This window comes from Typha latifolia, chromosome 13 (genome assembly GCF_019914945.1).
Source record: "Typha latifolia isolate L0001 chromosome 13, TyphaL0001v2, whole genome shotgun sequence".
NCBI classification, from domain to species: domain Eukaryota; kingdom Viridiplantae; phylum Streptophyta; class Magnoliopsida; order Poales; family Typhaceae; genus Typha; species Typha latifolia.
In genome coordinates this window covers 5027763-5055254 of record NC_133098.1, presented here as the reverse complement: position 1 = coordinate 5055254, position 27492 = coordinate 5027763, and the positions used below count along the sequence as shown (strand labels likewise).

Below are 27492 nucleotides of genomic sequence, written 5' to 3'. Positions count from 1 at the left end.
AGATTTTGCTGACAAGTAATATAGCCTTCACCTTAGCCCTAAAAGTACTTGTCCAAATTGTGGCATTGTCAGCGAGACCATTAACCACAGTTCTACTACAACTCTTTTGCATCCCCGTTATGGGACTTGACCCTTAGTTGGTTTGGCATAATAGAACACAAGGTATCTCTAGTGGGAACATGGAGAACCTGCTCTTATTTTATGTGAGCCTACTTGAGGACAAGGTAGCTTTCTTTAGGGCCTTATCTATAAGAGGCGTAATAAAGCCCTCTTTAACAACGTAAGAACGATATCTATAAGACTTGGGATAAAGCTTGGTTTCTACAGTCTGATTACTTCGATCAGATTTGTCAGGCCTAGGAAGCGTAATCCCCCCAACTTCCTAATTAAGTGGGAACCCCACTCCTGATTAGATCAAATTAAATACTAACGAATCATTTATCGATCAAACAGTGGCTGGGGTAAATGGGCTTCTTAGCTAAACTGCCTAATGGTTCCCCAGTCATTATGAGCAGGTAACAGATGCATGATTTTCAAATCTGTTTTAGAGATCAAAGCTTGGGCAGTTTGATGGGCACTCCTGGTCACCAGAAATTTAAGATTCCCCACATATATCATCAAGACGGACTCCCTGCTATTGAGCAAACATCCTGAGAGGAGTTCACAAGCCTACTTGGGCAATTGACAACATGATTGCTGACATTTTTTTCTCATCAAACTTTACCAATAATGTAAAGTTCTTCACACTTACCGAGAAGCTGGTTCAGATACAGATTGATTGGCAAACTCGAGTTGCCTTTCTAATTTTGGCTGTACCTGAGAAGATATATCGCTGGATCCTTCGTTGCAGCTTTTGGGGTTTCCGGAAGCTAATTAATATATTTTATTTTTTTTCTTAAAAAACAAATTAAAAGAGGGTGAATTTTGGCAAAAGGTAGGCTTGGAAAACGTGACATTAAGGCCAAAACACTATTTAGACCCCTTTTGTGTTAAATTTAATCCAAACCCTGCTTTTAAATTTACTAAACCCAATTTACTATATACTAAACTCCACGGTATTAATTCTCTACAGATAGACCAACTCGGTTTCAAATAAAATTAAAATCATAATTAGTAAATCACTGTAGTACCCTTAGAAGCATATCACTGAGTACAAAATTACCTTAACTGGTCTAGTTGTTGGTTGATCGATTCAAAATTCGATCCCCAGCCTGACCCAATTCTAACAGATTTGCATATCTACACATTACCATAATAATACATTGACCATACATCAAAATAGACAAAAAGAAAAAAAAATTCAGACTGCGCCTCTAGGCAACCCCAAGACAACCACCTGATCATACTGTGATACTAAACTTCAAAAATGATGTATCTTGAATCCTGACAGGAGAAAACTATAATTAAGCATGAAAGATAAGAGCTTATATGTATGCACAGATCTTTATAATCATATGATAGGTGAATTAGTTTTTCCTGAACAAGCATTATTCCAAGAACGTCATATACAAATTTACAGCTTCCAAGCATGAAGACAAGATATACTGAGCCAAAGGACTCAAAATGATCTTCTTTAACTTGTGTCTTCTAGATAATGTCATTTTCAGCATCTCCGATGGCATGCCAGTCACTCGATTCATCACTTGATATTACTCTAACATGAGATGCTTGTTGAGCATGACTACTATAATCACCAAAGTGAGAAGGTTTTCTTCTTATGTTGTCCCATTTAATTGATGGACTAAGAGATTGCAATTTGTTTTCATCTACTAAAAGTGAGTCCATGTACTTCTCCAGAACAACAGCATTGCCACCATCTATGTTACTGGATAACAAGTCTTCAGTTCTAAGCTGTCTTTTACCATCACTGAGAGCATCCACATCAGAAGGTATCTCTGACCATTGATCAATGCTTTGTTCTGATCTTGTCTTGGTGAACACCTGCTTACCAATGCTTTGATCAGACCTTACCTTAACGAATGTCTGAGACCCCAAAGATTGACCATCTTCTTGTACAATTTGACTTTCCCTGTTGTGCATAATAGGCAAGCTCTCTGTCTCGGAGTTATGATGTTGTTGCATCTCCGTCACTACATGCATAGAGTCTACAATCTGCAAAAGGAACAGCCATAAACTCCAGTTCAAGTACGAATATCAACAGTATATAGATATATAACTCCACCTCCAAGTACTTCATGTTAGATCTTTCAACAGCCAACCCCAGGTCAGGTTAATCTACATAGCTCAAATTCTGCTACATAGCTAACAGGCAGCACAGAACTTTTTATTTCATGACATTGATTACTTCCCAAGATCATAAAAAGTTTATCCCAAGATGCAGATATAGAGTTCTCTCACTTTCTTTCTACCTCAAGATAAGATTTTACAAATCTCAAGGCACATCCAATGGCTACAAAATAGTTCACTTTTCAAAAAGTTGTAGTCTGGCCAATATAAAGATAAGGAAGGTGGTCCAATACAAGCATTCTACATTCATTAATATGAAAATATATAGATAAATTTTGTGAATTCAAATTCATTTTTCAATTCTTCATTATGACTCATCAAAAAGCTGTGAGAAGTCAGAAATGGTCATGTTCCTATATTAAAGATAATTGGATTGCCTTAGATATTGCTTCTAGCCAATAAAATTTTGACTGAAGTCAGTAGGCATATTATGTGCTCAAGTTTTCCATCTATGTTGCAAATGTAATACACTAACATCAATTTGGAAATTAAGCATCTTCCAACATTGCTGCTTCCAGGCAAAGTTCAATGCCAATATGCAATTGGAAGCTGCAAAAGAAAATTACAGATAGAATCTGGTATGAGCTCTTATACAACATCAGTAACTTAATCAAATTAGATGCCTCATTCTCATAATCAGTATAGTCTAAAAAGAGGATCAATTGTAAGCCGGAATTATGGACAACATCAAAATGTAACAGCTCAAGAATATCTTGGTTCTTAGGATGTAGAATCATGATCTTTATTTTGAAATTAGCAATGTTGAAATGATTGCTCCAAGTTCAAGGAGGATACAAGATGGTAATATTCATAAATCATCAAATTAATGAAGGATGGTTAAAGCAGAGCAGTGATTCACATACATGCCTTGTGTAATCATCACAGATAGAGACTGCAAGCAAGCTGACCACAATCTAGACTACATAAGATCAACCTTTGAGTTTTTTTTTTCCTCTTGATCCTGAGATTCATAGTCAAGCTTGGCAGGTTGGCTTATTAAATTTATGTTCTGATCGTGATTTTGAGCAACTTTCCAGTGCAGCAGAACACAACAATTAAATGAGTCAAATTCAGATCAACATTGACTCCAAGCTTAACCAAGCTTGCTTAATGTCATATTAAATCAAGCTTGATTTTTAGGCTATTATAGGTTCTAATATAATAAAAGATAATTGAATACCTAATTCAAATTATAATTGACAGGAAATCAATGTCGAGTTAAAACTTATCTTGATATACCAAAACGTGTAGTGGACGATCATCAAGCTTATGAACAGCTGCACTATAGAATGCGATACACTTTTTTTTTCAGAAAAATAAAGTGAAAACTTCAACATATAAAAGTCATAAATTTAAACATAATTAACAGTACAAAACACATACATGTAACATGCCATGAACAACAGTAAGCACATAATCTATAAAGCATGGATATGGATATAGGATACTAATAAGCTACGATACAGATAAGCAGATATTATCTATATATGGAAAATCTTAAAAAAACAAGGATACATACAAAACACCAAGGATATGTCAGGTGTAGATACACACATATATACGTATATATATATGCATATATATGTATATTTATTTCTACAAACATAAAATATTATATTGAATTGAGGTTATTATTGTTGTAACTTGTGACAATATACATACCTAAGCCCATCTTAAACTTATTCACTGACAAAGCTAATTATGTATAGCAACTGTTAGACAATTATATTACAAGCAACAAACTTTATCTATAAGTCATGAGTTCATAATGCATTTATGGCATGAAATCCCAATATTTTTTCCCTTCAAAATTCAAATTCACAGAAGATACATAATAAAAGAACATTTAGGGTCATAATTGTTGCAAATAGAACCTTCTTCACTTAATAGAAAAACTCTAATTGGACTGTCTTTAAACTCTCGAAAGTATATAAGAACCCTAGAAGCATCCAAGAGTAAATCGAAGATTGTACAAGCAAATGAATTGTATACAAGGCAATGTTTTGAAAGGTGGAATAGGCGGCTGCCATATGCTGAAATGCATGACGAAAGACGGCCAGCCGCCTAGGCGCTAGATAGCACTAGGCAGGCCGGCGCTTCGGCCTACCAAGTTGAATGCAGATAATAAGTGAAACGGGTCAGGTTTTATAGCAGATCAGGTTTAATAACTAACCGATATATAAAAAAAAAATCCAACTCCTCTCTCTCTCTCTCTCTCAAACGTTAATGGCGAGGTTCAAACGAGGAAAGGCTTACGGTGGATACCTAGGCACCCAGAGACGAGGAAGGGCGTAGTAAGTGACGAAATGCTTCGGGGAGTTGAAAATAAGCATAGATCCGGAGATTCCCAAATAGGTTAACCTTTCGAACTGCTGCTGAATCCATGGGCAGACAAGAGACAACCTGGCGAACTGAAACATCTTAGTAGCCAGAGGAAAAGAAAGCAAAAGCGATTCCCGTAGTAATATCTCTTCACTTTTTCGTTGCAAACCCTACAGGCTATTTCCCTTCCGCGACCGGCGACAATAAAGGTAGGGACCATCTTTCCCACAATGAAGGCAGCAAGCGGCTGGCAGCAGCGCGGCAGCGCGGCAGTGCGGCAGCTGGCAAAAGCCTGCGTCTCCCACAACGGTCCTCCTCTCTCTCTCTCTCTCTTTCTCTCCCCAGTGAATCAGTCTCTCTCTCTCTCCCCAGTGAATCAGTCTCTATCACTCTCCCAGTCTCTCAATCTCTCTCAGTCAGTCAGTCAGTCAGTCTTTCCCGAGTTTACTAGCTTAATTTCCCAATTTTCCCTAGCTTAATTTTTCAATTACTTACTCTTAATCTACTATGGTATCCAGCTATAGGAATTAATTAGAAATTTAGAAAAGTTAATTGCTAATTGCTTAATTGGTTTATGAATTATTGAATTAAGATTTAAGATTACCAGTTTTTTATTATTTTTTTTCACTGTCTTGCATTATTAATTTGGGGAATTGCAGTTAATTGCCTGCTACTTAAGTATATATTAATTTCTGATTAGAAGATTTTGAAATGTAATTCTGATTCATGTGAACAGTAATTAATAATTACTGTTTGTTTTTTTACTGATTACAGTATTAGAGTTATCCTCACTAATTAGTGTTTTACTGATTATTATTTGGAGGAATTAAAAATGTGAAATATGAATTATATTTGCTTTTTACCTTGTTTGCCCAATTTCATTCACAAATAGTCAGATATGGTCATTAATTCCTCTCAAACAGCATCTATGGCTGAATCCAACCATTGTTGTGCTAGTGCAATCAGCATGGCGCATGCCAGTCGGCCGTGCCAATGGCATGCCCCTACGTACTACCGGCATGCATTTATAATATTTTTAATAAACTTTTTAGGATATTTAAAGATGTTTTGGTTTAGATATGTCAATATTTAGTTTTTAATTTAAATATATGTATTAAAAGTTTGAAATCTACATTATAATGATTTATCTTTAGATTATTTTTGTAAATGACATATTTTAGAAAAAAAATCGAGGTTATTTGTATTCCTCAAAAACTCCTGCCCACATTATCGTTCAATATTTCTTAACCTACTATTGGCCAAACTACCTGAGCACTAGGTCCAATGTCAGTAGGATTAGAGGTAGATCTTTGCCTGCTAGGCAAAAGGATAGTAAGTTACAAATTCTATCTTGGTAGGACATCTATTTCTATTACTATAAAATTAATAAATAAATTAATAAATAAAAATGAACTAGTTAATAATAGGGTTACCATTATCCTTAAAAATAAAGCAACAATTAAATATAAATATTATTCAATACATACTATGATTGAAGACATTTATTAAAACTAATATTAATGATTGAACACTATAATATAATTGAATACTCCATAGTATAATTGAAGACATAATATCAATTGATAATAGTTTAATAATTAAAATTTATATCTAGTTAAACGTAAAATGACGAGGAGGATCAAAGACTTCATTTATCGGCACAAGAATAATACGAGAATATTACATTAAATACTGTCGATATTCTTTAAAACTCATTCATTGATAGTATTGCTCATTATAATATCTCACATGATCTTCATACAAATAGAAATTTTACAATTCTCCTATGATATAATATGGATATTGAACATGCACGAAAATGAATGTCATTGAATAGGTATAGATACACCATAAGCATATGCAGATTATGGATATAGAGTATAATATGAGTGTTCTAGCTATAGTGGGTATGATTGATATGATGGTAATTATAATGAACTCATGTTATCCTATGGGTACACCACTCCTGATGTGCTGCTACTTACAGACTCAAATCCTTTATAAAATAATACCTCTTTGAGAAGATTGTATAACAGAAATGCATGCCTCATCTCTATCATCACTGTACTAGACTAAGTCTTGTCATTATCACCATCATCATCACCATCATCATCATTAATTGTATCTAAACTTTCTAAATAATCAACTAATCAGTTGATTCGATAATGATTAATAAAAGTAAGAAAAATAGGGCTTCACATGGCACAATGACCGACACGGGTCGGCATGCACCCGTGCAGATCGGCACGAGTCGGCACGGGGGTGTGCCAGTGGCACACCCCCGTGCCAAGTGTCGTGCTAGTAATGCCAAGTGTCGTGCCATTATTGGCACAGCCATCCATAGCTAGATCAACATCATCCGAGTTTTTTGTGCTTGTTGGCTCTAATGATCCTGGGTGACAATATGGATACCTTCCAAACAAAATTGATGCTAACACAGTAAAATGCAAATTTTGTGAGGTCACAAAGACAAAAATTCGTATATTCAATAAGCATATTACATATGTTAGAGGCGATGTTGCGCCTTATCCAAAAGCTACTGATGAGGCAACAAAAGTTATTAAAGAGCATATAAAGGGGAACAAAAAGAGAAAAGAGGATAAATCAAAAGAGGAACTAGAATTGAGGATAGAAGTGACATTTGGAGAAAGAAAAGATTAAGAAATTTTAGATGTTGGAAGTAAAAGATCAAGAAGTAGAGGTCGTTTAGACAAATATACCTTTATTAATCCAGAAATTGCAATTTGAGAGTAGGATAAGATGGTAAAAACAAGTATAAAAGATACTTTTGCAAAAGAACAAAGAGATAGAGTGCTAATGGACTTAGCTCATTAGGTTTATAAGTGTGGCATTCTCTTTAATGATATCACTAATAAATCATTTCATGTATTTATGAAAGCAATTGGTCAGTATGGTCCGAGGTTCAAGCCAGCATCTATGCATGATTTATGTGAGCCACTTTTGAATAAGCAAGTGGCGAAAATAAATGATAATTTGAAGAATCATAGAGATGCATGGAAAAAAAATGATTACTCCATTTTGACTGACACTTGGACGGATCGAAAAGGAAAAAACATTATGAATTTGTGTCAATTGTGAGCTAGGGGTTAATTTTATACGTTCAGTTGATTGTTCTAAAGATTCACATATAGGTGAGTACATCCATAATATTGTTGTGCTTCAAGTTGTTACTGATAATACTGCTGCTAATTTAGCAGCTACAAGATTACTAAAGCAAATATATCCTTGTATATAATGGACATCATGTGCCGCTCACTGTATAGATTTAATGTTAGAGATGATACCAAAGGAATGATTAAATGTTCAATTGAAGGCGGGAGGAAAGTCACTATCTTCATTTATGGACATCACAAGACATTGAGTTTGATATATCAGTTTACACAATAAAAGGAGATTGTGAAGTCCGGAGTTACAAGATTTGTCACTTAATTTCTTACATTGTAGTCTTTTGGAGAAAAAAGAAAAATTAAGAATTATGTTTACTTTTAATGAATATTTAACATACAAATGGTTAAAAACTACTAAGGGGAAGAGAGCTTACTCTAATATTCTCAATAATCAATTTTAAGAAAGCTTACTCTAATATTCTCAATAATCAATTTTAAGAGAGCTTACTCTACTATTCTCAATAATCAATTTTGGAGGGAAGTGTCATTAGCGGTTAATATTTTCACTTCCTTGGTGAAGTTGCTTTGAGTTGTTGATGGTAAAAGAAAGCCACCAATAGAATTTATATATGGTGGGTTGAAAGATGCTAAAAAGAAAATTAAGAATATTTTCAGTAATAATGAAACTTCTTCCAAGCCTTTCCTCGATGCAATTAATCATTACACAAATGAAAAGCTTGATACACATCTTCTTGTTGATGTATATTATTTAAATTCATACTACTTTTATAAAGATTGTGATGAAATTAAGAGTGATTTAAATGTAATAGATGACGTTCTTAGTCGTGTTAAGAACTTTTATCCAGATATGTCCATTCAAGTGTACATTACAAATATGGGGTTGAAAGCATATAAGGATGCCACTAAAAATTTTAGGAGACTATTAGCAAGATTGGCAAGAGAAGTTAATAATGATAAATTCAACCAAGATATATTTAACAGTTCAACATATGTAATAAAGCATGTATTTTAGTCTTATTTACTTATGTATGCTAATATATTACTAAATTACTTTCTAATTTGTATGGTTATTAGCTCATTGACAGAGTGTATATAAAGCTAGTACCCCTTACCATGACATTTAAGATTCTTTATTTGACATGTAGCTCATCCGGATGTAAAAAAAAAGATGAAGTTGTCAATTCTAAATTATAATCGACTAATATTAATTTGGTCTTTGTTTTTAAATTCATTCAAAGAAGAAAAATAGATTGGAAGTGAAAATTAAATGATCTAGTTTATGTACAATTTAATGTAAGAATAAAATATCGAAAGATATCAAAAGAAAAGGATCTTGTGGCTTCAAAAGAGAGAAATAATGCAATTGATTAGTTGGATAATAATCCTCAAGAGCAAGAGGTCTTCCCGAATGAAGGATTAACTCGGGAAATGGTAATAGAAGTATCGAGTGCGGAAAAAAATTTATCATCAAGGATGAGTGCTAGAGTTGTTCGAACTACTACTAGTAGCACTTCTTCCACTTTTCTAGATGAGCAATTGATCCAGTCAAATGAGAAAATAGAGGATGATGATAATGTTGAGTTAGAGCTTGATGATGATTCAAATGATAAATTATTAATAAATAAAGCTCCACCCAAAGATTATAAAGAAAACTAGAAGTCTAATTTTGAATGTGAACTTATTATGAATGTGATTCTTGTGATGATTATGAACTTGTTAGATATTTGGATCTAATGATTATGAATTTGTTATGAATTTAATAATTTTAAAATTTTGATCATGTTATTTGTTTTGGATATTTGATTGTGATTCTTATGAATTTGATAATTTTTAATTTTTTTATCATGTCATTTGTTTTGGGAATTTAGCTGTGATATTTGTGAACTTATTATAGTTATGAATTGTGAATTGTGAATTGTGATTATGTTATGTGATATTAGTATTAAAAATTATAAATATCTTATATAACAATTTTTTTATTTTTTTAATATAAAAATATTAGACCTCCTTATCACCTGCCTTTTGCCTTGGCGCTAAGTGGTGGGGTAATCGCCCACCATCGACGCCTTTCAAAACATTGATACAAGGTTTCACAAAGAATAAGGAAAAAATGAGAAAAAGTTCTATGTGTAACTAGATATGGATCCAAGATATACATAACCTCTTTCAATGGCAACAAGTTTTATGGATAACAAGAATCAGAAACGTTAGAGAAAAAAAATGAGGTTCTGCATCATACTTACTTCCTGGAAAGAAAATCAAGAAAGGCAACCTAGAAAGCTAGACTTCAAAGAGGATAATTAGAGTCGCAGAAATCATAAATTCTGATGAATAACATAATGGAAGATTTAATCTTTACAGTACAAGGTCGAAATTTATCATCTTTGGACACTTGTGACTCATGAGGTTCAATAAAATACACGAGCAAGCTTCAGGAAATCGTAAGTACATACTTGCAAGATATAATTGCCCAACTATGATATGAGCATAAAATAACAATAACCAGAGAAATTATCTAATAATATTAAGGTTTTAAAGACCACCTAGTTCCAACGACTGGGAGCACCTAAGGAGAAGTCTGGACGTTAAGGCAGCTAAAAAATTCTAGAAAATAGTATGAAGGAAAAAAAAGAAAAGAAAAATATACAAATTAGAAAAGAGAAATGACAATTACATATATCGAACAGAAACCTTAATATATCCATCAGTTTGGTGACATTGCTAACTGTTCTGAAAATTCAAGGTTATCTTACATAGTAAAACATTACATTACACAAAAAACTAAGATAACCACTAAGCTTTTCCGAGGTGGCAACTAAAGAATAATCAATAACATGGTCATTTTCCAAAACAATATCAATAAATTTAATAATATCTAATAAAGCAAGACTTCATTTAATATATAGAGGAAAGGTGCAAAATGCAAAGTCGTATTTGACAATATTGTTACCAATAGGAAAAGGTGGAAATCAAGAGACAACCGTGTTGAGTAAAACTTAAAGCTCATTATTTTTTAGTAAAAAGGAACAACAAAAATCTTACAATTTTCTCAAATTGGTACATCTCTTTGCTTGGATATGTAAAAAGGTACACAGAGTCTAATAAGTTAGGACCTTAGGGAGACGATCAAACAAAAAAAATCATGCAACAACAAGAAATAATGTAATTTGGTTGATAAGACTATTAGGATATAAAAAAATAATTGAAAATGATTAGGCATGACACATAAGTTAAATTAATACCTGTTGACTCAATAACAGCTCTGAATCATGCTCATTCAGCTTCGGATGCAACAATACAAAGTAAATCTTCCAAAATGAATGCTCATTCATATAAGCAGGGCAAAGTCTAACACGCAATTCTGCTAACTCTGGAGACAATCGTTCAACAGCTGCTACATGATCTCTTTGAAGATGAGACATATTAAAATCTGCAACAATACAATTATAGCACAAAAACTACGTGGTAAATAATATGACATAAGATGGACCAGTAACAAATTGGAAATTCTGGTAAGGCTAATAACAATTGAGGGCTCCATGGGAAGGCAATTTGAAAACGCTAACATAATTGAGGGTTAGAAAAGTGTAGAAAAGCTAGGCAGCCATTGATTGTAAGACTGCCTTGATTCTATCAGGTAAAATCTTGCAATATTTGTCTACTGCACAGGGAATGATGAGAAGAAATAAGAAATTTGTAGCATTTACAGTTAGGGTGGCATTAGCTAATAAATGTCATGCGGTGCCAAAGGACATGTCCAGTCTTGCTACTAGGACTGCAGTATCATGGCTGGCATAGCTCAGCATCCCTCATGCAGCTTTTTAATGAAAGTCTTTGATTTTAAAATTATGCAATTCATATTCACAAATGATCAAGTAATACTACTGCTTGCTTTAGTCTTTCTTCAAAGGGTTTGTTATTCTACCAACATGCTAGAAATTAGGTATAATATAGTTTCCCCATTTCATCAAAATTTTACATTAAATCTAGGCTAAATTATTCCTAAACTCCCTGAACTATGACTCATATCGCTTAAATCCCCTATAGAAGAAACCCACCCCCAACCAACCCAAAAAAAACTATTCAAATGTTAAAAGATGACCCCTTTTCTTAGCGTACCATTTGTTTTGCCATCCAAATTTGGCATGTGATTGGCTGCCTTCATTAGTACCAAAAACTGCGCTCATCTTCATACCCGAATTTACCAAAACATTCACATTCCCTTCCTACCAATTTTTGCCAATCATTTCCCTCTCATCTCCTCCCCACATTTTCCCCTCCCAAAAACAACTTATACTGTGATATTATTTCTATTTTTCTTCTTCCTCTCAAACTCTCTCAACCTGTCTCCCTTCTTATCTCTATCAAACTCTTATTTCCTATATTTTTCTCTCCCCCAATCCCAAGCTCCATCATGATACAATTTCTCATCTTCCACTCTCTCAATCTATCTCCCTCTCGATCTTTATCAAACTTTCTTTCTTTCCCTCCAGTCAAAATATGCATAACAATATAGGCAATTTTGTAAAATTAACTTTTATGTTAAAAATATACCTTCTATAAAAATTATGATAGTTCAGGAGGCCTTAGCATCACATTTTATTTAGAGGATATAAATGGTATCTGACCAGAGTTCATGGAGTCTAGGTGTAATTTAGCCTTAAATCTAATAGGATTGTATGGGACTTAAAGAGGTTGCATAGGCAGTGTTGACAGGTAAACTGCCCCAGATATGCATTATGTGGTCCTTACATGCAGTTAGACCACATATAGGTCCTACTAGGGAATCAAATATGCAAATGCACTCTAGATTGTTTTTATTAATGTATCTATCTTTATTAAGATTTTGATGATTAAAATTTTGTTGATATTCAATTAAACAAATTTACTAGAAATATTACTTCTTGGTTTACTTGAGTAATCATGAGATCATATTATTATTATGCATGTGGATCGCTTTGATGAAGATAATTGCATGGTTCCTAATATCGGGATCAGGGTTAGCTATCCAAAAAAATGATACGTATTAACCTACCGATATCGAACTAATTTTTTATTACATAAAATTATAAAAATTATTTTTAAATACGTGAAAAATCTTAAAAATTTTAAAAAGATATAAAATATAAATTACTCAAAATGTAAAAACTAAAAAAGATACTACTTTCTCAATTTCTATCCTAACTCACCCTCTTTTTTCTCACATAAATAAAAGATCTCCTTTTCTCCTACTCACTCTCTTAATCTCCCCTCACTCTCTCTCCCATTCTCCTTCTCCCTATCTCTATCATGTCTCCCACTTCATCTCACTCTCATTTTAAAAAAATAAAAAAAAATCTCACTTCATCTCACTTACGGCACCGCCTACACATGTCACAACCTTGTCTGCCTCGCCTATACCCACCAGCACAACCACATTGGTTACGTCAACGTCTCATCTTTTGCAACATCATCATGGGTCAAGATCGGCTGAAACTGAAGCTTGAACAATTGTTCATATATTATGTTGTTATTTTTACATATTTACTAGTTTATTAATAATAAAACATTTAGTATAGCATTTTTAATATTTCATTGTTCAGCTACACAATAGAGCCTACCTTTGTGCAAGCACCATATGTGAGCTAATTGAAAGCTTCACTGCCAGATTAAGTAGTTGCTTTTTTACAACATTAGTATGGGATAAATAATTTAAGGGCAGATCTACAAGATATATACTTCGACAATCATGAGTTTTAGTCATCAATTCCCCGTCCCTCCCACCACACACACACAGGTACAAAATGAATTTTTTTCCAAAAAAAATAAAATAAAATAGTAAGCGCACGTGCCTTCTCACGCACTTTGGAGTTCTAGGGGAAGATACACCACATAGCCTCCTGCCGATGAGTTTTCTTCCCACATATGGCTATCAATATCAATGTCGATCGCGTCAACCCCTCTGAACAAGTTTTTCTCTGCATGAGACTGTTGTTGTTGCTTGATGGTGCCTTTTAGGCCTATTGCGAGATCTTGTCTACTACCATGGTCGTCGGCCATAGATGGTGCACTTCTTGCGGCCAGTTGCCTTGAAAGACCTCCTTCCACCTCATCTTGGTTGCCTTGACAGTGAGGAATGTTTCGATATCGTCGATTTGGATCACCAACGACAGAGGGCCGATAGCTACCTCCCCTAGTTGCACCTCGCTTTCCCCTCCTTTGTTGCCCCTCCTTTGAAGAAAAAGAAGGGTAAGGATTGGGCCTTGCTTAACCCATAAGATAAGATTGTGTGGGTTACGGGCTAACCTGTGACCCAGGATGGGCTGGCTAAGGCCCAATCCACTTTCCCCTCTTAGTTGGGTTTGGACCTTGTCCCAGCTCAAGCAAATTAGTAGATGGGTTGCAAGCCCGAAAGTTAATTAGTTGTAATTTTAGTATATTGTTAAATTAAAATATAAATTTATTTATGGATAAAAGTGAAGATTTTTACTTGTACTTGGAATATTGATTTAAGCTATTTCATGTGGATCACCGGTGAGTGGATTCACCTAATTTTACTCTGCAACATATTTTGCAAAATATATATATATACTACTTGTTTTAATTACCATACTCTTCATACAACGGTATTCTTCGCGTTATGTTATTTTCCGTGCAATTGTATACTTCAGACAATGTTGTACTTTGTGAAATGTTATTCTTTGTGCATCTAACGAAACATTAGTTATGGGTAGGTAAGACATTGAGAATAGTCCTACGCTAGATCGAAAATCTCCCTATAGTAATTCGAGTCTACTTTGAAGTCTAGAGAATAGATAGATTATTGATCATACGATAATCTGTTTATGCGACCCTGACAGAGTTAGGGAATAGTTCCAGACTATACCAAAAATCTCCCTGATGTGACTCTAGTCATTCAATGATTAGAAAAAAAATATAGTGTGTTTATCACTTAGTAATATTTTATGGTGACCCTAACCAGATTACTACGAGAAAAAGGCTTGAGCATCATCCCGAAGCTAAATTCTAATTGATATAGATCCATAGGCAAAGGCCCAAGATGAGAAATATGATATTTATTTGAGATTGAGAAGTTCTATATTATGATACTTGAGCATGTTATCAATTTACCATTGTATTATTATACTCGTGCTTTAGTATTCTTGTTATGAGCATGTTTGGCTTTATTTTTTTGTGTGGATTCACCTATTGGGTTAAAATTGTTAGCTCATAAAATTATCTTAACAAATTTAATTTTGAATATTGATCGGCATAGTGAATGAACATTGTGCACTAGGACCCCTTTTACCTCCACTTAGGATTTAATTTTTCCCTAGTCACATTAGTTTCTTTTAATATTATATTCAGGAAGACATTTGGTCATACTTTGAACCTCTTTATTACCTTGAGAATTTTTATTAATTGACTTAAGAGTTATTAATTTATATTGGGTTCTTTTATCTTGTGGATTTGGAAAGTTAATGTTAATGCTTCATGTATCTCAAGTCTATTGGGGTATGTGGCCGCGATTTCAAGTTGTGACATAAACAATTTGGAGAAATTCAATTTCACCCTAAATTCTTGAATGAGATAATCTACAAATTATAGATCTAAATGATTCACCTTTCGATGTTCACCAATTTTGGTATTCTCAAACTTCCTAGTATGAAAATCAGGGAATTCTCACATAAAATGTAGGCCCTTTAATCTTCTCTCCCACTTAAGTTGAGTGGCTTTTGGCTTGGGGACTTGAAGATATACGGTAATTGATACAAGGGGCCAATCTAATATCGACACAAGGCACTAAGGCAACCATATTATTTAAGTATAATAGGTGTATAATGTTGTCCACCTGCATGGTCCTACTGCAATGGGAAGATAGAGAATAATAAGGAATAAGAGATAAGAGGAAATTAAAATAATTGTTGAATTTTGGAAAGGAACCACCACCAATTCGATATAGAGAGATTAACAAAGATGATCGAACTAAACACCAAAGTTCATGAAGTAAACTTGAAGAAATGATTAAGAAATCATGCTAAATCAAATTTAAACAAAGCATCTCTCTCACTCTCTCTCTCTCTCTCTCTCTCTCTCTCTCTTTCACACTTTCTTCTCACTCTCTTACTCTCTTTCTTTCTTTTGCTCTTTCTTTCTTTCTTTTTCTCCTGCTTACCATATAATCGTTGTTTCTCTTACGAAGAGATCTAACTCCGAGGAGCTCCGAGGAACTCCGGTGTATAATTTTTTAATTTATTTCTTTATTTTTCTCTCAGTTTTTTTAGTTCTTCCACTCTCTCTTTTTCGTCTCTCTTCTTCTTCTTCTTCTTCTTCTTCTTCTTCTTCACTGCACCATGACTCACTCTCTTTCTAATCTCTTCTTATTTTTTATTTTTTATTACACCATAATTTTTCTTTCATTATTTTCTTATTTTTGGTAAACTTTTTTCTAAATTTTTAGAAAGTTTTCTGCATTTTTAAATAATACTTAGAATTTTATGTAATTAAAAAATCGATCGGGTCCAGGGGACTAATACGGCCGATACGTAACGTTTTTTCTGAAGGCCAATCCCAATACCGATTTTTCAACCCGTCTCTTTATGGAGAAAACAATCAAAGACAAAGTAATACTGAAAAGATTTGATATCAACCCGTCTCTTTATGGAGAAGTTGGGATTGATCGTAAAATGACATATCTGATTAACCAGGAAAAGTGGCTCTTGACAATTGTGTTTTTTTCTGATTTCTGAAATTTGGAACAGCAGTGCTCTGTCATCTTAATACTAATCAGGGCCAGATCCAATCTAAGAACACCAAAGACCACAGCCTAAGTGAAACAAATCATTCTGACTAAAGCTAGCATGACTGACAACAATCCTAAATTTGGTTTCTTCCTATCCTTACAGATTGTAAGTGCCTCATTTTTGTTTTTCCGCTAAATGCAACAGCACAGTAGTAAGAAAATGAACATTTTAAAATTCACACAAATATCTAGCAACTGTCTTAATTTTTTCACCACTAGATTACTGTGGTTGCCTAGTGTATCTAACAAAACCATTACATCTATGAAGCTTCTGGTTAATGAGCAGAAATACTAATGCAATCCCAATAACTTTTTATTGCAATGTTAGTTTCAATAAACTGTCAGGGCCCAAGGTTACATATGGTTAATGACTTGCATTATCTACCCCAAAGATGAGCTTGGCTTGAGGATTGGAATTTGCATATCTTAGACCAAATAACACAAACTTTATGGCATGTGCTAAATTTTACAAATGAGACTCTTAATAACATTAACTAGCAACAGAATTTGTTAAAGCACAGAATGAAAAAGCCGTTATGATGAGGCAAAACAAAATGCAATTGCCAACTATCACAAGTGAGACAGAACATGACTAGTACCCAAAAATCAATAAAGACTTCAAGATAAAAGAGGTAGAAGCAGTGCAAAAACATTCCATGGATTAAAGAGCGGAAGGTCAAAGGTAGGAGAAGTTACCAAAATTATTATGAAAAATCATATCCATGGTCAAGAATTTTAGTTGTTTAGGCAACTCCAATATTCACATGTGGTATTTAAATATTCGTAGCTTCAAACAACATGCTAAACACCAATGTTACAGGGCATTCATCATTATTTTAGTCAAGGTTCTAGAAGACTGTAGGTGGTAGACAGATGGACAAGGGATGATGCAAAGCCTAAGTGCCAGGTGGGCACCCAGAATTTAAGACAATTAAAGATAAATTAAATAAATAAATAAATGAAATAATAGTTAGAGAATAAATTAAAATTAATACTTGTGATCTAAACAATACACTAATTTATTCTTGTTAAGATATATAATAAGCTATTTGAATCCAGTAATTCATCAACATGTACAATCATTTTGAATTTTGAAGTCAATCTACATATTAAAATATTATGAGATGCTAAGCCGGTCACTTAGGTGGGACCTAAGTAGAGCCTACTTACATTCTATCTAAGGTGGGAGTCTAGGTATTAAGGCGAAAGTTTTCTAAAACAATGATTTTGACAAATCATAGCTATATTGTTAGTACTTGCACACTATCTTGTCTTGTTTAGATAAGCCTATTATGTTACTTAAATTTCCCTATCCTCCTGTCCTCTTTTTCTTGCTTATTCCTTGCAAATCAACCATAACGAAGCTCTTCACCATGACATACATACAGGATCTCCAAAAGTTCATTAGAAACAACAGAAGTCCACTGTGATAATCTTAGGTGTGAGAAGTGAGAACATTAACCTTGCTGTTAATGTGTATCCATACCCACGCTATGCCATTCACCTAAAACAAGAAGATGTAATTACTTTCTGTTGTAGTGAATCAGTTGTTGGTCCAGTGGACTTAAAAGAACTATACTGACTCGATCGCAAGCCTTTTATGGAACATTTAGTGATCATGCATAGCTAGTTCTCAATCTTGACTTAGAAGACAGTAAGTTGACAGTCCGACCAAATAGGAAGTCTAACATTAATTGCTCAATTATCTAATCCAATCAACAGAATTGTTGAGCCTGGCTTAATTATCTTATCCCGTACTAACTAGCAACTAGCGAATCTAGGACTAGCCAAATTTGAATGAAGCAGTGGATACAACGTAAAAGAATAAGCTGTATTTAACTGACAAATAAGACCCTACAGATGCAAAACTTCACAGCAACTACAATAAAAGAATTAGGATTTTTACCATCTTCACCCACAGGCACCGCGAAATCGACCCAGGATTCAGGGGACTTCACGAGATCACGAACAAATTCTAGCACATCATCCGAGATTCCAACAACCCTCGCCCGATCGTCCGGGGCCCCCACGCCCCTCTCGGGAGATCCACGAATCGCGACGGAAAGGCGCGAAAGGCCACCGCGGAGGGCCCCGCTGACCTCGGCGAGGTCGCCGAGGATTCCAGCAATCATCCGCGACGAGGGCGGCCGCGGCGACGGCGAACGGCGAGGCGTGGAAGGCGGCGAGTCGACGTAGGAGGGGGAGAGGAGAGGGTGGAGGAAGCAGGCGACATCGACGAGGTGACGGCCGAGCTCGGAGAGGTCGTCCCTCACGCCCCGGAACCCGCGAGCCATGGCTAGGGTTTCGACGAGAAGGGGTGAGGATACGGAGAAGAGTAGGAGGAGGATAATTTCATGGATAGTCGAGGTTGGGAAGAATAATCGGCAATCGGGGTGGATTGTGGGATTATTTTATGATTTAATCGGGGGAAAGAAAGGAAAAACGATGGAAACGTATCCTTTTTAACTGACGAATTTTTAATTAAAATTGACAAATTTTAATAATAGCTGGATTGTACTCTTAAAATTAAATTTATTTATTTTTCATACTAAATGCATATTTTTTTAATAAAATATATATAATTTATATAAGAGATTATGCTCACAAAAAACTTTTTTTACTATTTAAAAAAATTTATGCAAATATCCAGGAGCCTTTTATGCTACTAAGAACTTTTAAAATATTATAATCGACACTATATATCTTAAAATATTATAATTACCACTAAAATATCTTTTTACTCTTCCTAAAAATGATGTTTTAAACCTAACAAATAGATATAAACGATTAAAATAACATTTTTCTTACCGCCCAATATAGAATATTTATGTTTGATATTTTTCTTGCAAAAGATATAATTTTATTCTCTTGTACTATGAAATCATATATTATTAGATAGCTTTTGGTCCATTTTAAATTATTTTATACAAACAAAAAAATGGTCTTTTCATAATCTAAGTTTAGTTTTTTTAATTATGGTTAGTTAAATTTTTTATTTTATAGAATGGAAATTTTAAAATAGCCCTTAGTTTTACTAATAAGACAATTGATATTGTAGAATGGAATGAATATTATGGAACTCTAATAATATAATTATCATAACAGTATAAAATTTGCTCTTGTTAAAATCTCACTACCACTACACTATATTTTTCCCACATAATTCAATCTCACAACTCACATGCCATCTAAGCTCACCAACTCACTATTTTCATGAATATACCTACTCTTCTTGTACCACACACACTAAGCCCTTACTCATTCACTCAAACTCTTTACTATAAAATTGCACTATCACAACTACCATAGCATTCAACCTCACACTTAGGTATCACTAAAGCTCACAAATATCTAGCGTATGACAGGGTATGCTCTCTTAGCGTATGGCAAAGTATGATTATTCACTAAGATACCCTTAGCGTATGGCAATGTATGATTATCTTCTGAGATACCCTTAGCGTATAATAATGTATGATTATCTCCAGAGATATCCTTAGCGTATGACAGGGTATACTCTCAGCTTGTGGCATGATGTGTATCGAGTTTGGGGTCGGGTACTGTAGTCCAACATGGTGGATAATATTCAAAACTGAGATGGATGACTATGATAATAAGAGATATGTGAATTATATTTAGCTTTGACATATATGATTAACTAATGGTTGGCATGCATCATGCATCATCCTTGATGTGACTAGTATCACTGGATTATGATTGTTATATATCATATGTTGTTATATTCGGTGATGTTATATTATAATTTTATCATGAGATTTTTTTTTATTGATGATATAATATGCTCATTCATGAGATAATATTGATTTTATTTATATATATGTTATCGAGGATACATATATATATACTCATACATGATATCATGCTTCGTTTTGATTCATCTTATCTAATACATAATTTACTCTTTATTTGGCATCACTGATTCGGGGTAAAATCTATTCACTAAGCCTTTAGCTCATAACTCTCTTTATTTTTCTTCTAACCCCCTTTAGATATATGGTACGTGATAGCGACTTGAGATATCCTAGGAAGATATCTAAAGCGATGATGAGGTGAGCTATAGATGCGAGACGGTATAGGTGATAGTTTATATAGGAATTGAGTTGTATAATTATTTAATATTTGTACTCCATTGTATTAGACGATGATTTGTATAATACATGTCAGATTATATTATACTTATGTGTCAGTGGTTATAAGTTATATTTTAATATTTTGTTGTAGCCTATATGGGGCTTGTTAGATTATGTAGCTTTCTATTATGGTTGTTGTGGATATAGATATGGATTTGTTAAGAGCATCTCTAACCGAGCTCGAAAACACCAAATTTGGAGCCCGGTGGAGCTCCAACCGGGCTTCAAATGGGGCTCCAAATTTAGAGCCAGCTACAGTGGAGCTCCAAATTTAGAGCCCCATCCAAAAATTTGGAGCCCTGCTCTAATACTACTGAATATATAATTAATTTTACTAATTACTTTTTAACAAAAATAGTACCATTGGATAGGTCTCATTGAGATCTTTAAAATGAGTCTAATATTAAATTATTTAAGTTATTTAAATTTTTTTATTTTTAAAATTATTAGTCTAATTTAAAATTATTTCTAAAACTATTGAATATTAGTCTTATTACAAAGATATCAATGAGAGTTTTCTAACCATATATTTTTTATTAAAAAATAATAATATGAAGATGACTTATTAAGTGATTTAAAATATAATATATAAATATATATATGCCCTGCCTTGGAGATGCTCTAACAGGTTTAACTTGATGATGTCATGATTTATTTTGTGTTCTATTGTATATTATTGTGGACTTGGATATTCATATGTTAACAGATTTATTTTGAATAATAGTATAATTTATTTGGTAATGAATTATATGTGCACAAGTGTATCTATGCGTGACGGGCCCCGCCCGTTCTATCGCGTGAGCCACGCATACCGTGTGGGCGTGCACGTGCCCGTGCCGAGTGGGGGTGTTACATTGGCCAACCTAGCCGGGATAGCTGGCGCGGTGGGCCTCGCCGCCACCATCCTCCCTCCCCATCGCCTCTCTCTACATGTGTATGACTCTCTCTCTCATACTCTCTTTCATTCTCTCTCAAATAATCTCTCGTTCTCTCTCTTTCAAACACCCCGAGATGTACTTCCTTCTCTCTTCTCTCCTCTATTCTCTTTCTCATCCCCCGTTTTTCTCTCCCTCTTTCTTTCTTGCCCTTGGGCTCAGGCTCGCCGGAGCCGAGCCGCCGGCCTAGGTCCGCACCGCCCCCTCCTTTTCTTTCTTCTTCCTCTTCTCTTCTCCTTTCTTTCTTCCTTTCTTCTTCTTCTTCTTCTTCTTCCTTGATTAATCCTCCTCCTCTTTCTAGCACCGTAGCAAAGGGATTTTTCCTTCTTTTTTCTCCTCTTTTAAATATATAACTATTTTCTAAAGATAAGCTAAATTAGTTTATTTAGCGAGTAATTATTTTGATAATTTATACCCTCTAATATGATTATTAGCTAAGTATAGTCAGTATAATAATGATTATTATAACTATAAATATTTGTATATAAATATATCTATAGCTTTTTATGTGGATAATAATCCTATATTCATGTTTATATTATATATAACTATTTTAGAATTTTATTATCATATATTATTTTTCTATAAAATGAAATACTAAGCTATGATAATTATCTTGATATAATCAGATAAAAATTATTTATGTACAATTTGTGATTAATTAAGTAAGTGTAGTAATCACAAAATAATTGAATTAGATATTGTATGTACTATATTTTAATTATATTATTATATATTTGGCCTTTTATGTTTTATATCAAAGAGTTTAATTATTATACGCATAATATATGATTTGGAAACTAGAGTCCTTAATAAACAAATATAAATTATAGTAACAACTAATTAATGTTATCATAATTATATATATAACATAAATTAGTTATTTAATAAAATCTAATAAATTATCTTATGTTATACGAATGGATTTTAATTGAATAAGCAGCTAACGTCATCCTACTTAAATATTTTTAGATTTTGAACCCCCTTATATGAGATCCCATGGACCTTGCTTGACGAACATAGGAATATGTGTTTTGTATCTTCTTATCAAAAGTAAGTAGTCTTACCATTTAGATGTCTTTCTCCCGTTATGATATATTATACTTATATATATACGCATTTTGTTTTAGCTTCTAACATGATTATATGATCTTATATAGAGATGATTTTAATCGAGCATATTTTTCATTTATTTGATTAGATTAATCTTGGATATGAATATATTGTTGATATATAGAGATGATTAGAGATAACTATATTATTATGATTTTATATCAAAATGATCTCTAACATGAGTATGCATGTGATAGACTAGCATGTGCATGCATGTGTTAGATTTATGGTTGGAGAGTGCATCGCATTATATCTCTTTTGACTCATCTTTTACCTAAATTCGTGATATGCATTGACTTGTTATAGTACTAAATGTATGCACGTGATCTACTATATAAAAAAATACATAAATCTCAATAATATGAAAGTTGATAGAAAAAAAGTATGAGGATACTCGAGTAGGCGCTAGGGTTAGGGGTGCCTGATGTGATAACTATGGTCGGTGATACGCAATATCTTGTGGCCCATGTTCGTTTGAGATCAGTTGAATCTAGTGCACACAAACAATCGAACACCTGTCGTTTGCTAGGCATACATGAGACGAGTTAACCTCGTGTGATTTCTATCAATCGGGGAGGTACCCGATCCGGATGGATGTTAATATGCCTTTAATATATGGCAGGGTATAATTATAATTAAGATACCCTTAGCGAATGGTATGGTATACTTTGAGCCTACAGACATGATGATGAGATTGGGTACTAGGTGTTGACCGTGCATGGTGGTCTAGTATGATGATATTATTCATAGTCAATATTGATAACTGAGATGTTTAGAAATACATATAAATTTATTATCATCTAATATACCTAATAATTGAGTAGTCATTATGCATCATATGTGGTTGCATTTAATATCATAGCATGTTCATTATCGGCATGTATAATATGTGTCATATTTGAGAGAGTTATGATGATTGTATAACATGGGGATTTATTTATACATTGTCAAGAATTATATACTTGATCAGTTATGACATGATATCGATCATACATTTATATATTATTGAAGATACATTCATATACTTATTCATAACATGAAGCTCCATTTTGATTTATATTATCCAATACATGATTCACTTTCTGTTTGACATCACTGATTCGGGATAATGTCTATTCACTGAGCATTTAGCTCATGACTCTATTTAATTCATTTCTAATCCCCTCAGATATATGGTACGTGATAGTGATTTAAGATATCCTGAGAAAATATTTTAGAGTAAAGATGAGGTGAGCTATAGATGCGATATGATATAGAAGATAGTTTATATAGATATTGAATTATGTCAATGTTGTATATTTTTATATTTCACTATATTAGACTATGTTTTGTACAATATGAAACATTGTACATGTTAAACAATATTATAATAGTTATATCTTGATGGTTTGTTGTGGCCTGTGCAGGTCCTACCAAATCATATTACGGTCTAGTGTATATTATTGTGGACTTAGATATTCATATATTAAAAAATTTATTTGGCTGATAGTATAATTTATCTCTGAGATAGATTATATTGAATACATGTGTATCTGTGCATGAGTACCTCATCCGTCCTGTCGTGTGCACCGCATATGCCATGTAGTCGAGTTGGCGAGCACATGCCCTTGCTGGGCGAGAGTGTTACACTAAGTCATATATTTTGCACACAAAATATAATATTTAATCTACTCACAAAAGTATAATTTGCATAGAAAATATAATATTTAAATTGCACATAGAAATATGATATTTAACTTGCACATATAAAAATATGTGATCTAATAAAAAGAAACAAAATAATGGTGTGAGCGAACCCATTTATCTAAGTCTAGGTGAAATGACTAAAATCTCTTGCCTACATGCTAAGAAAAATCACCACCAATGAGTCGCGTTATGGTCTCAACATAATGAGAAGAATTAGGGCTAGGGTTTTAATTTATATGTACGTTTTGGATTGAAATTAGAAATCCTTTGTCGAAATTCCTCGCATAACGAACGAGAGGAGGAAAGGGGTCGCACATGCTATGCACGTCAGCAATTTTTTTTCTCAATAGATAATAGTGTTTCCTTAGACAGCATAGAAATGGTAATCTATTCTTACAAATAAATTAGAAACTCACATATTTCTCTAATAAGTTTGAAAATTTTACCTAATTAACTAAAATTTATTTTTTTCTAAAACTTTATTATAGTTATTATACGACGAATGTCACGACCCAAAATTGGAATCATGATCGTCCATGCACCTCAATATGCTTGAGATACACAAAGCCTTACTAATACTTCCTAAGTGTACAATGACAAGAATAAATAAATGGAGAGGATCTGCTTTATTTAATTTAAACTAACTGTAATGAAAATAAAGCAATGTTATTATTACTATGTCTCCAAACGAAATTTAATTAACAATTAATCTAAAATATAAGACCAAAAAAACTAAAAGGTAAATAGGAAGGTCCTAAGTGGAGGTAGGGTCCTGGTGCATCTCACTCAGTCGCCACGTTGAGCATTACCTGAATTAATAAAGGAGAGAAAAAAAGAAATCCATGAATCAACAACTATAGCTGAGTGAGTGGAATCCACTCGAAAACTACATAATTCTAAATTTTATAGTGTTAAATAAAATCCAAGTTCAACAAGATAAATGACAATTTCCAACAAGCATGCTCTTAAAATAATGACGATGATAACAGTAGAGAGTCATAACTTGTAACCTTGCTTAGTTTTAATATATTAACATCTTTTCAATGTTTATAATATCATTTGTCTCAATAAGTCTATACTTTATGGATCCACATCAACTAGAACTCATTTTGAAATGATGCTCGGGACTTTTCCTCATAGCTGTTCTAGTTATGGTCATTATGAGGTGTCACTATATGATCAACACACTCTATCTTTTTCATTAACCGTTGAGAGAGGTTAGCATCACCTTAGAAAAATTTTGATTCATCTTGGGATTGTTCCTTAACCTCACCAGAGTCACCTAAGAAAGTCACCGCAGTGATCTGATATAAAACTTTCCCCTGGACTTTCAAACAGACTTGAGTCACCACGGAAAGCTACAAGCGACCTATACTGAGACTGTTATCTAAGTCATACCAATACTAGTTTTTTTCTTTTCACTAAAATTTGTAATTTGCATAAGGTATGGTGATACAGTGAGTATAATGATTAAATGCACATAGAAAATATAATAAATAAATTTGCACGTAAGAATAAAATAAATAAATTTACACACAACAAATTACATGGTTTGACAAAGGTATAAAGTATAATATAAATAAATATGTGAGTGAACCCACTCACTTGAGTCTAAGCAAGACAACTGAAATCTCTAACCTCTAGTTCACGTACTAAAAATCACCACCTTTAGTAATTCAATAAAATTTTTAAAATGAATAATATCAAAATTTCTAAAATTTAAAACTAAAAAAACTAAAATGGGTTAAATTACCCATGGATTGGGCTGGGATGTTGCTGGCCCACAGCCCACACCAATAAATTAATCGGGTTGGGCCAAGGCTTAGCCAAAAAAAGCAATGGACTGGGCTGCGGGCTAACCCACAGCCCACCCTCCATTTAAGTGATTCAGGTCAAGTCTTTGGATCCGAAATCCAAACTTGAACTCGAACCCGCAATCATAACTCGAGCCCAACCAAATCTCTCCCCCATGATCGACGCAAGGAAGAGAAGATAGAGAGAGAGAGAGAGGGAGTGTCCATCGGCGACCACCGCCGGCGATGGTTCAACGACCACACCTCAAGCCCCTCGATGCTCTCGCGATGCTGTCGTCCTCACGGGGTGGAGGAGAAACCACAGAAAATGATCGACTCCATGGTCGACGGCGACCAGAGCCACGAGGGCTCCAAAGGTGAAAGCCCACGACAAGAGGCTTCTAGTGGTGGAGCGACAGCGACCCGAAGCCGCAAGTTGGCATGATTCGTCGATGAAGTTAAAATCTCACAAATTAGGTATTTCTATTTTAACATATTAAACTGAAATGAAATTAAACTTGAGGGGTGGGAGAGGGCTTACCAAGGAGTCATGTGGTGGTCTCTAATAGCTCCGGTGGCACTCCGGCAGGCTAATTCCACGGCGTGACTCCGACGGTGAGAAAAAAGAAAACGAAAGAGGAGAAAAAGAAGAAGAAGAAAAGGGAAAGGAGGCTGGAGGTTAAGGGGAGAGAGAGAGAGAGAGAGAGAGAGAGAGAGAGAGAGAGAGAGAGAGAGAGAGAGAGTTAGGGTTTAATTTATAGAGTAAAAATCCAAATCTAAATTAGATTTGGATTCGGCCAGATTTGTACGACCGCCTCATCGCGTGCCGGAGAGGGAGAGGGGAGAGGGGAGGGGGTTGCACGTGCACCCTCTTCTCTCTCAAAATTATTTTTTTCAGTTCTCACAATGAAAATATTAAAATAAGAATAAAATAAAGCTTATTTTTTGTAGTGTCATAACAATGATTTACTGTCATAAAGTAAATACTCATTATCATATACAAGGATTTAGTCCCTCGTCAAAAAGAGATAAAAAAAAAGTGAAAAGATTTTATATATATATCCCTCACCGAACAGCTAAAATGTCTTACATTGAGTTGGATTTTAAGATTTGTTTTAAACCTTGCTATACATTTGTTTGAACCGGACCAAACATTGATCAATTATATATCGGGTCACTAGGTTAATGTTCAACTAGTGGGTTACCTGGGCGAATCATTATCTATCTAGAAATATTTTAAATATTTATTCGTAGTTCTAATTCATTCTAAAAGCTAAAAAAACATGGCTAAAAAGCAATATAATTAAATTTCTTCTA

The 27492-nt window shown here is 33.9% G+C and overlaps 1 protein-coding gene across 1 annotated transcript; it reads right to left on the bottom strand.

Annotated features, from left to right (window-relative positions):
- Nucleotides 1–1403: 1403 nt before the first annotated feature.
- Nucleotides 1404–18934, bottom strand: LOC140800073 (uncharacterized). The gene is made up of 3 exons (XM_073154716.1): nucleotides 18407–18934; nucleotides 10961–11148; nucleotides 1404–2112 (listed from the first exon to the last, which is right to left on the bottom strand). The coding sequence occupies exons 1-3, from the start codon at nucleotides 18792–18794 to the stop codon at nucleotides 1588–1590; spliced, it is 1101 nt and encodes a 366-aa protein (XP_073010817.1). The 5' UTR covers nucleotides 18795–18934; the 3' UTR covers nucleotides 1404–1587.
- Nucleotides 18935–27492: the final 8558 nt, after the last annotated feature.